General features: G+C 31.2%; 1 protein-coding gene across 1 annotated transcript in view; it reads left to right on the top strand.

The window, feature by feature from the left end:
* Positions 1 to 6,441: 6,441 nt before the first annotated feature.
* LOC106681195 (putative odorant-binding protein A10) overlaps positions 6,442 to 12,441 on the top strand; it is a 54,968-nt gene continuing 48,968 nt past the window's right edge. The window contains exon 1 of the mRNA XM_014421395.2: positions 6,442 to 6,541. Coding sequence (XP_014276881.1) covers positions 6,521 to 6,541 — 21 coding nt within the window. The 5' untranslated portion in view covers positions 6,442 to 6,520. The remainder of the gene's footprint in view (positions 6,542 to 12,441) is intronic.

The following is a 12,441-nucleotide window of genomic DNA, read 5'->3' as shown; positions in this document are numbered from 1 at the left end:
CGCCGTTTGGGGTCCAATAGTACTAAGAAATCTCGGCGTTAAGAGGCCCTTCCGGGTGATAACAATTCGGGAACATAACGTGGTAACAAGTGAGAGTATAAGAGAACCGAGAAAGAGGCGTACGGCCCATGTTGAACAATTAACCAAGGAGGCAATGCTTGCAAGCAATCCCAGGTCTCAGTGGAGGGGCGATCTCTCAGAAAAGAAGATTAGCAGAGGCGTTTAGCCCATCAAAGAATTTGATGTGCCTACGGTCTAAGAAATCCGGCAGAGACGGTAGTTGGAGCTCCTCACTTATTACATTATACCACCCCTTGGAGTGCGGTTCATCTGACTATTCACCGGAAGCAGGGAATTCTGGAAGATCTGCAGTTTGTGTTGTGTCGTCTTGTAGAGGTGTCGGAAGAGTTGTGGAGCTTTGGACGTATAATGGTCTTGTAGATCTTCAGTCTGAGTCATAGTGAGATCTGTTGCGAAGTGAGCAAGTTATAGAGCCTATAGGACATCTGTAGGGCCAGCTTGACTCTCTCCCTGACGTGACTGGAGAATGTAAGATGCCTGTCAAGAGTCACACCAAGGTAGAGGATGTTGATGGAGATTTTGCGACCCTCACCATCCACGAAGAACCGCTAGGGTAACATGCTCTTCTTGGCCTTTTTGAAAGCACATTACTATGGTATCCCTCTCTGCTGGGTGTACCCTGATACCTTCCTTCTTCAGTGTACCTTCTCCACGATGGTGGCGGAGGCAGTTTGTGCATGGTGGAGAGCCAGTTCAGCTCTCATGGTGGAGGCGTAGACTCCGATGTCGTCGGCATAGGTTGCAACCACTGGCTCTGGATGCTTGAGGGATATAGCTGGTGCCGTGAAAATGACAAACAGTAGAGATCCCAGCATAGAGTACTTGTTGAGCACCATAGGTGGGGTAGTGATTCTACTAACGGTACGTAGGCCGGTGAGAGGCACCGCCTGTAAGTACTTACTTATTTGTGATTAAGTATATTCTTCTTGGTAAACTTATTTATTAAATCAACACATTTACATTTATAATACAGTTTAAATGTTTATATATAATATTATGAAATTATTTACATTTTACTGAATAAATGAACACAACAAATAGGATTGAAGCTCTTTTTTGTACTGGTGGTAATTGATAACGGATTGGACGGGTGAAATAGTTATAGTCTATACTAGCAGATAGCGTGTCGCTACAACTCTTTTTGTCTGATTTTTTTGGCTGTGACAGTGATGCAATATTACGTTCGGTGAGTTATAGTTATATAATACTATATTTTTAAGATTTTACTATCATTGAAGTGGTTTAATTTAGTCTTTGTGGTATAACGTCAATGTCGTCAGAGGTTTCGTACTACTGAGTGTGGCATACCTGAAGAGTGAAAGGGGCGAAAAAGCTGGTTGTAGGGGAAAACGGAGGAGAGTATCTTGAAAAATGATCCTGCTATGCCCAGGATTATTAAATTTAATTATTTAACCATGTTTCTTTTCCCTCCAGCTAAGATAATTATAGGTCTTGGTTAAGTATGATAAAACATAAGTAATTATAAAGTCATAAGAAATAGGCCTCAAAAATCACGCGGAGGCCTCTCACCTCCAAATATTTAAGTAGATTTCTCACAGAATGGACACATCAAAACCTCAGATAAGTATTTCACTTGATACATTTAAGTACCGACGGTAGAAAAAGGTTGTATTTAATTTGATTTACGTAATGCAATTTATTAATTGATGTATTATTTTATGTTTTAGAGTGAAAATAAAAAAAAAGAAAATAGGCGACGCTATCTAGTGTGTATAGGAACAAACTACCACCTATCAAGTACTGTGAGACTTACCAACTTGGTACTGCTAATCCTTTATTCTCCATTCCCTTGATTCTGACTTGTTTTTCCATTCCCACTGAGGGACAAACGGTGTGGCCATGGCATAATAAGGAGCTTAAAGACTGGCCACGCATTTCCCAAGAACATCAACAACCTGAGCGAACCCACCACAGTATAGGGTTCAAAGCAGCAAAAACAAGTAACAATAAAAAATAATATTCAACTAAGAGTTTGAGCTCTCAAGCTCCATCTTGCATATAATTTTTGTGAAGGCACCACAATTCTGTTTTAACATCATCTTCCTGTCCTAAAAAAATAATTAATCCACTAACCTATGTTATGCAATTTTTGGCTATTCCCTCACTTAAAATAATTTCTTTCATTTTTAATATACTAATTTAAACTCGACCGTTCTTCTTTTAATACTTTACATTCTGATATTTCTTTTTTTTTTTTAATAACTTTATTGAAATTTACAACTGTATATTACATAATGCATTTAGTAAATATGGTCTTAGTTAAAATGGAGTGTTACAGGCGTGTAGAGCAACTACCCATTGGTAGCACTGTAATTACATTATACTTTAGCAGGTCCAGTGGCCATCTTATTTTCAGGCGCCTCGGAGGATTGTCAGGAATGGAAGAGGATGCAAGGTTAGAATCTAGGGGGTTTGAGTGGTTAGGGAGTTTATAATGGAAGGAGTGATGTCTGGTTCGGGCTAGATCGGTTACCTAGAGAACATTAAGGTCTTTACGTACGATTTTATTTGTGACTAAGTAAGGAGCATTGAGAATTTTACGAAGCATTTTTGATTGTAAAGATTGGATAAGTAAGGAATTCCAAAGATTTAGTGGAGCCCTAAAGCTCAACTTCATATGTCCAGATTGGCCTTATTACAGTCATGTAGATCAGTCTTTGTAATGTGTTGGAAGTTTAGAACGATTGTCTAGTAAGTGCTGTAATAGTCGAAATCGACGTGCAGTTTCCTGTCTTTTCAGTCTTGTGTGAGGATTCCAGGTTAATCGTTTGTCCAAGGTAGCGGATCAGTTCGACAGGGGCATTCTGATATAGAATGCTTAAATACAATCGAAGTCTAACATTTGTATTAGGAAAGAACTTAGATGCGTACACCTATTTATATATATTATTTTTTTAGTTTTCTAGTTAAAACTAAAGATAGAACTAACTAAATAACAGTTTTAGCTATGACCTAAGACTTCATAACTAAATGTTATTTGCTGATTTCAGATCATAGCTAATTTAGTTCTAAGAGTTATCTATGAGCAAACAGCTAACAACTAACCGGTTAGTTTTTAGTTTCCAATGCAACTACAGCTAATTTAGCTTTAGTTATTAGTTGAAGCAAACTTTTGCCCAACTCGGCTCATAAGGAACCCTTAGTTAGGGAGAAATATGGCAGTAGAGCTTGATTTTGACCGAGTCATATCCTAGCACAGCCATTGGTCAAGTAATAGTATTTCCTTACATAGTGCTGTGCCATGTATGTACCCCTGATTCTTCATAAGTTGTAATGGAACAGGTTTTTATTATTTTGTTTTTTAATTTCTATCTCTTTTTTTCAAAAAGATTCTGTCTTTCTAGGGACTGAAAAGTTTAGTTTTCTCTTCAGAATGGATTCAAATTCTCCTTATTTTTTTAATCCAATATTTTAATTTTATTATTTCAGTCTTGGAAGAGATTCCATATGGAGCTTCATCCTCAGGAAACAGGACTCAAGTATCTCTTTCCTTCTCACAAGAAATATCTCAGAAAAGATGTTTCTCTTGATCTGTTTACCCAAGATATCGGGTACCTCTAATCCCAATATGATCTTATGGACAAAAGCTTTCTGAAGAGCACACAAAGACACTGAGACTGGCAGAGTGTAGCATGGAGGAGAAGACAGCAGAGACTGATCCAGATTCCCACTAATAAACTCCTTCATCCAATCAAGTACTAATGACATTAGAAGCGGAAGAGACTTTGAATGGGATCGGGCCCTGCCCTTATAAAAGGTAGATCTCATTGTTAATTTGCATTTCAATATCCTCCTAATAAAATCCCTCTAAATCCTTTTCAATCTCGAAATAGTATTTAACTAGTAGAAAACAGTATTTTAAATTTATGAAAGATCATTTATGGAAGGTTTTTTTTTTTTTTTTTCCGAACCCTCTAAAACAGAAATAAGAAGTGAATTTGTAAGTGCATTACTGTGAAAAAGAAAGTAATTCGAGTTGAGTCTTACCTTTTACTACCTTTGGTATTATAAGGTTACCTGTTATGTTTGTGCGTTATATATGAGATATCCATTTTAAAATGTGCTATTTTAAGTCCGGAGGTGAGGGGCCTCCTTATGGAACGTTCATTCAAAGCTGGCGTTATATTAAGCAGGTGCAACTGGTACGGCCTCTCGGAGGTTCGAACTATAGGAGCCTCGGTTTAGGAATACAAAAATAATGAACTAGTATAGTATTTATATTTATAGTTCTAATATATTTGGCAATATTTAGTTAACTGTGTGGGTAAGAGAGTAAACTTTCAAAGAAAAAATCTACTTCATCAGATGAAAAATTTGATTTTTTGAATTGTCATTGCATTTTTTAACAAAAAATGAGTCTACCAGTCAGATTATGGTTCCTGCAAAATTATTGGCTTTTTAAAAACGTTAAAAATAATTTTTATTTGAAGCTGCATATTTTTAAAACTACATAAAACACAACCAAACCTAACAGAAAATTCCTTAAAGTGGAGAAAATTTACTAAAATATGAGTCCCAATACAGTTTTTAAAAAGTAACATTCCACAATGAAATAACGAAAAGTTAGTAGTAATGAATTTATTTTGTGTATAATATGTCTCAAGAACCATTAGACGTACATATATCAAACTAGCACTTCAATTAAAGCTGGTTGAAAGTACTTTAAAGGTATTAACGACTTTATCTTCTTATGAGTCGTAGTTTTGTTGTTCATTTGGGCTTTAGAGCGTAAACCCTAGAGGCCATCAACGCCCATGTTTCACATTTTATAATTGAATGTAGGAATCGTAGTTTAAATGATATTTGCCAAAGTAAATTCTCAAAATAATGGTTTTCTATTGTTCAGATAAAATGTTAGATTTATGAAAAACAATATCTCAGGAATCATTAGACGTACAGATCTGCAAGCACTCAAATTAAAACTAGTTTAGTTTATTATAACGTTCATCTTTCTAGGGCTAGTAGTTTTTATGATCTTTGCCAAAATAAATTGATTTCTAGTTGTTAGGATAAAAATTCATAAGCAAATAAACATCATTCCTTAAGAGATAAAAAAAATAAGTATATGGCATAGTGAACACAAAAGTTCATATCAGCGTCTATCGCTGTCTGAACAGCACCTGTCCATCAATCGTGGAACGAACGATCCATCCTGGCAGGAAAAAAAAAAAGGAAAAAAAAATTATAGACATTATTAGTTGTAAGACCGCCCGGATTATATTCAGTGCATGAGTAGAAATCAGTTGGATTTAAAGTTAAAATAAATGTGTGAACAGTGGTTTATTTAACTTACAGATAAAAAAAAAATATAAACACCTTTGAATACAATTTTATTACCAGTAATCACTTCTTCCTGTATTTTCATTGGCTGGTTCGCTCAATATTACCTCAAGGAAATCTGCGTTCCAAAGGGTCCTTTATTTGGAGAGATTAATAAATTAAAGTGAATTACAAATGAACTGAGAGATATAATTAATTCAAGATGAATTGATCAGTTCATTATTTATGTTCATAGAAAGATGTGTACTTAAAGAAATATACAATTATAATATAATATGAAATTCCTGATTTTAGCAAATCCAAAATCAATAGTTCTTAAAAAGATTTCTCTCTTTTTTTAAAAATGATTGTAAATCATTACTTTATTAATTATTCATTCCAAATAATTAATAAAGTAATGATTTTTACTGAGACAAAGTTCATTTTTGTGGATTAACCAAAGTTGTTAAGAAAATAAGTTAAATCTAAATCTAATAATCTTAATAAATCTAATCTGGATAGCCCCCAAGGCGGTCAAAGATATCCTATATAAATTTGAGGATGTTATTAAAATAGTTCAGATAGCAAGTGAAATTTTGAACTTTATAAGGTAAAATAAATATAAATAACAATCTTAGGAAATCTTAATTTGATTGCCTAGCATTCTTTGAAGTGATTGGAATAATAATGTTCCTCAATACTTGATTCACCTTGGTGTATTCATTATTCTCGGCCATGCCAAAAAAACTGGAATTATGCCTCATTCTCAAAGCTTACCTTGTCTGAAGAACAAGAGCAGATAGTATAATTTCCTTAAACGAAGGAAAATATATAGGTTACGGAACATTTCTGTCACATATTAAAAGACAAGAAACTGTCTCTGTTAGGAGGAATAAAACCTACTGTGCCAAACTATTTCATTACTCTGCGGTGAATAGAGGATTACTAGACATTTTTTGGAAAATAATATACAATAGAACCGACGAGCGCCTACCTCAACGTCGGAGAAGAATGTTCCAGGACGAAGGAGAAAGACAGATGGGACGTTATGCAAGATAGGAAGGGGGGAGGTAGGGGGGAGACCTTTGATATTAGTAGCACTTTCTACAGGGCAATAGTCCACGATTCGCTGTCAGCCAGGATAAACCACTACGTAGGCATGAATCCAACACTCGTTTTCGTAAGTACCAATTACTCATTAACTAAGAAAATTAAGTAAATACAAAGATTTACAATAACTCTAATTCCATCGTTGCCACCAAGTAATTTCATTTGAAAAATGAATAAATAAAACCATTATGAAATTTAATAAAATCACTACAATTGATTTGTTTATTGAATTTTAATATAATTATTAAAATTAATACAATAATTATTGTGATTAAGCAATTTTCCTCTATTTAAATAATAATTATAAATCACACACACCCTTCTACTCGTATATCATTATTCCGCAAGTGGCTCTTCGTTGGGTTGTGTGGGTCCCATTAAAATTTTAGTTTTAGTTGATCACTGACACTTTTATAGTGCACACTTTCAATGATAGTCGAACATCTGACAAAATTGAAAGTTCTGATTAAATATTTAATAACCTGGATTCCAAAAATAGTACGATGCTAGGAATTATTTTCTTTAATAGGGTCGCCCAACTAACAGTCTTAAAGCCAGTGTAGGGCTGACTCAATGTAACTTCAGTCAACTGTAGAACCTACGTAGTCCGTTAAAATATAAATATTTCAGATTAAACGCAAACCAGCGATTTGTGCAAATCGCATCGGACACTTCACATGTTAAATGGGGTAATATCGGTATGAATTCAAAATATATTTGATTTTCGTTATGTACAATTTTTATTACACTTGTATATATTTTATTTAAACATATTTTATTATCTAAAAATTGATTACCAATATTTTGAAGTAATTATTCGTGATTAGTTTAATATATATATATATTCTTTATAAACCCAAATCTTTTCTAAACCATCCTAGTTTCAAGACTTAACGCTTTTAAACAGAAAAAACAACTAATAAGCAAAAAGTAACTAATTTTTTTCAGATTAAATATTAGCAATTTATATTTTTAAATATTTTTCACATTAAAAGGTTTTCTTTTTATATTTGGTAGTTTTATGGATCTTACCTAAATCCAGAGTTCAGTCAGTGTGATAGAGAAGTAAATGCTTAAACGGTTTACATTATGAAATATTTTAATTAAGACGGTCCATAGATAAAAATCTAAAGGACTATGTGGCTACTGAAAAGATTGTTTGCCTTCGAAGAGATTCGAAATTTTGATGGAAAATATGCATATAATTTAGACATTAAAAACAAAGACTTCCCACAAAACGTCCTAATATAACAATGTACCTTCTTGAAGTATTGCAGTTATGAAATAACTCATCATGGATATTGGAGATATGCATGTAAATATCTGTAGAGTTCTAAAGTAATTTGGAAATTTAAATCAAATGGCTCTGCGTTTTAATGCTTTTTACAAAATTTCTATCTGATGTTTTCATATCATTCTTTTAAGTGAAAATTAATAATTTTTTTTTAGTTTTTTGATATTTAATGATTTATAAATGTTTATGTGCTGAGTGAATTTCCAACACAGATATGCTTAACGTTTTAGTATTGCAATGTCACTATCTCGTACTTCAGAAAACTTTCTGATCAAATCTAACATTTTTTTAATTAAAAAAAATATTTATTTTATAAGATAAAGTCTATTTTTAAGTGTAATATCTTTTTCAAAAAGTTTCTGTGATATAGTAATCTATATCATTGTATAATTATTTTTAAAATTAAATCGATGCATAACCATAGAACTGTGGTCATATGCGCTCTAATTCTTCAGTCTATTTGGATACTCTAGAACCGTACTTCTTCATAATAAATTTTTAAATTTAGTAATTTTAACAAATTGTCATTTTATATCGTATCTTAATTAATAATGAAAAAGTAGTGTATCATTAGGTTTTCTGTGAAGAAATTAAAATTTTTGATTAATATTGCCGTTGCAAGTAGTTTCATATAACGATTTCTATATAACTTCTGAAGTCAGACGATATTCAAAACCCAAAATTGGTTTTTTCCTTATTTTTACCGAAAATAATAGACTTTGAAATTATAAAGTTTAATTATAAGAGTGCAAATTACTTCTTCAGTGTGATAGTTTCTTATAGATAAAACGTAATGCGAATTTTGAGACAGATGTGAGTGCTTTTTTGTTAATTTAAAATCTAAACTTAAAAATAAGATAAAAAATCGTTCAGAGAAAGCACAACAAACAAAGTCAATGACACCAATGAAATCAATTATTTGATTAAAAAAAAAATGTAAATTTTTACTTTCAATATAATTTATATATGAAATATTTAGTACCTAAGGGAAAGTATTGAGGTCATGAAAAATTTAAAATTTCAGTTTTCGGCAGCAATATACGTTTTGAGGTCTCCTCAGTCCAATTAACCAAGTATCAATAATGGTCAGAGTGCATGTGAGGTAAGCACAGCTCAAAAGCTAAAAGTCGTAAGAAAGTACTACCTATTTCATTGAGAATTTCAGAACATCTGTATTACAACTTTTTCGGCATGAATTTTTATAGAGATAAAAATAGTTTGTTAACAATTTTTGACTTCCCAGTGTTTAGGTTGTTTGTTTTTTTTCTCGAAAATTACAAAAAGTTATCCCTACTTCAACCAAGGTAGGATAGTAACTAAAAGTTGTGTAATGTGCTAGATTTTTATTCACTAAGGATCCAGATTATGAAATTGTTTCAATATATGATACCAAAATCCAGCTATTTTTAATACTAACCTAATGATAAATGAACAAAATGACCTCTACATATAAACCTAACTCTACAATATTAGACTTTCTCCTTCCATGTACGTTCCATAAAATCTAAATCAATGGAGTTCTGCTGCTCAAGATTATTCACTGTTTACACATATTTCATTTTAATTTAATAGTTAACTGTCTGTTTTGACTTTTAATTTACCTATTAATTTTCTTTCTTCTTTTTCGTTGCGATTGTATTCAGTTTGTATTTTTTATCCATCAACACTATTTCCATAATTAGAACTCTAACTTTTTTTAAATTTACTGCTGGTTTAAAATTTATTTAATTATACATGTTGCTTAGAGTATTTTCTCATTGCCAAATTCTTTATTCATATCAATACTTTTACACACATGTTTCAATCGGCTGATAAAATTGCTTTAAGTATTGTCATAAATAAAATAGCTCTTCGCTATAGCACTCTTGTTATATTTAACTTAGTTATGAATAGTTTATTTGGCTATTTACTTCAAATTAAATAATTTTAGACTAAAATAGTCTATGAATGATTTTGGAAGCCAATCGCAACCAAGTTTTGGGACCCCTTTCTTACTAAAAATTTAAAGATACGAATGTACCTCATATATACTAATATAATGCTAGTTCTTAACGGTCCTGCTATATATGATATAATTAAGTGAAGAAGTAATAATATATATTATATATACGTGGTTTCATATACATGTGATAATATTATAAATATATGAAAAAAATTCCGTTTCGTATTCGAGGCCCACATGTGCATGGCACTAGGCATTTTCCACCTGGAGTAAAATAAAATACAATTTTTACAAAAATTTTACATACTTTTTTTTTTATTTAATTTAAGTTGAAAATTTTTTATTTTATAAATCAAAATAATTCATTAACGATCCTTAATGTTCTATTCTAGTCGGAAGTTAAGTATTCAAGATAGTTAATAAAATCTATTGTAACTAGTATTGCAAACACTGCAACTCATTTACATGATAGAGAACTATTTCTGTACCAAATAGGAAACCTTATCTATATCAACAAAGTTAACGATACGTTTATCAATTTCCCCGAGCATTGGTCATGAGATAAGATGGTACTTTATTTTAGTAGTGATAAAATACAACGCATTATCAAACTCTGTAAACTTTCTAATTGTGATGAAACAGATCCGGTTTCAAGGCAGGTCACATAGACAGCTTGGAAAGAGGTCTTTGTCAGAGTTTGTTCATAAAAAATGGGCACATATAGGGCAGAATTATACAATATTAAACAATTGAAAACGACAGATAAATTAATTGACTCATGTTCAAAAATAATCAGTGAAAAATATTATAATTAATTCAGTGCATTGTTATAACTTCAACTTTTTCCAAGTTCAATTCTATTCAATATCGGGAAGACATTTAATTTTTTTCTTCGATAGAAATGCTAATGCTGTCCTAGTTGTGCTCAGAATTCAAAACCATCTTCAATTCTGACATCAGCTCCTTACTCCAAAACTGATCTTAACCTTGGAAAATGGAAATGTGTTTGACGAATTTGATAAACTAATTTTATTGAATTAATTTGTTTACTACCCAACATACTTTGACACTCATACTTTGAGATAATATATTATTAATTTCAAAGGCTAGATTCTTACCATTTAAATTTTATTGAGACATGACCAATTAAAAAAAAATGAAAGATTTTATATTTTAAAGGTTTTCCAATTCAAGATATTTTGAGATTTTTATTTCTAGTTAAATTTGAAGATGTTGGTGATATTTTAGAAGTTATAATCAGATTCTTGAATATTAATAAAAAAGGATATAAGTGTCGAGAGACGATTCAGACAAGCAAATAAAATTATAAAACATGTTAGTTTTTTTTAAATATGTTTTTCCTGGTGTTCTTTATATTTATAATCCATTAATTTCAATTTTATTTCACATAAATAAGAACATTTTATTTTTATTTTAATTGCAATATTTTTCTATTGAAAAACTCCTGATTACCTCTAATAATAATTAGATATAATTGAGTAGGATTGGATCAAATAGGTCTCCCTCCATATATTCAATATATTTGCCCAGAGAATCGTGGTAGTTTTACTATTTTGACTCTCAGGGAATGTATATTATTTAGATGAAGGAAAGAAAATTTTCAATTAAAAAATAATCAAAAAGTGATCAAAAAATCAATTGTGATTCTATTAATTTTGAATATTACGAAACCTTTTTTGATAGATATTTCACTAATGTTTAATGACTACAAATAGAAGAATCAAGAAGTAGGCGAAACCTTTAGACCTAAGGTTTTATTAAAATGTTTCTTTTCTTCAAATGAATAATATACTGACTCGCGGAATCGAGAGAGAGAAAGAAATACTTCATTCATGCTGCCCAAATACATCGGGCTGCTACATTATACAGCATACTGATCAATCCGTGACAGGACAAATATAAGTTACATATTTTTACATGGTAAAATATAATAGAAAGATAACATTTTTTTTTCCACAGTTTTCTTTTACTTTTCTTTTATAATTAATACCAGTCTACAAACTAACTACAAGTTTTTCGATTTATTCCTTTTTTTTCTTTCCCTTCTATTTCACAACCCCTATTTCATTTGATCAACAAATTCCCCTAAATAACAAATATTAAAATATTTAAAATAATAAATAAAAATAAAAATAAAACTGCCACAATTTGCTTGTCATTTAAATCGGCTGAAGACTGAAAGGAGTAAAGATAAGAGATCTTGTAATTCTTTAATTCGTATTTATCTGACCATTGTTTTTCATGACTTTTCCTATTTGGATTGAGGACACAGACTAATGCTTGTCAAAGAATTATATTCGAGGTACAGATCATTAAATAACAGTTATAAAACTTTAAATTTCTAAAAAAAAATCTCTAAATTTTACTTGTGACAAAGCAGTACGTTTTACTAGTTATAAATGTGGAAGCAATGAAAGAATAATTTTGTATGCCAGGCCGTCCGTGCTGTTAATGCCTCTCATTTATATTCAGCCCTGGCTCGTTGAATAAATATTTTCATTCATCTGGTTGAGCTTTAATAATTATTTAAGTTTTTGTAATCTTTTCATTGTAATTTACATGGTTTTACGCCATTCAAAGAGAGTTCGTTGTAATTTTATACTGTGAGCAATTTTTATCCTGTTGGTAAATATAAAAGAGAAAAAAATATCATTCAGGAAAATTTATTATCAGGAACGGGCTACTTGGAAATAAAAAAAAGAAATATATATAT

The sequence above is a fragment of the Halyomorpha halys genome, unplaced genomic scaffold (genome assembly GCF_000696795.3).
Source record: "Halyomorpha halys isolate HHAL.00 unplaced genomic scaffold, Hhal_1.1 Scaffold316.1, whole genome shotgun sequence".
In the NCBI taxonomy this organism is placed as follows: Eukaryota; Metazoa; Arthropoda; class Insecta; order Hemiptera; family Pentatomidae; genus Halyomorpha; species Halyomorpha halys.
The sequence above is the reverse complement of the archived record's forward strand: the minus strand, read 5'-3'. Positions and strand labels throughout refer to the sequence as shown.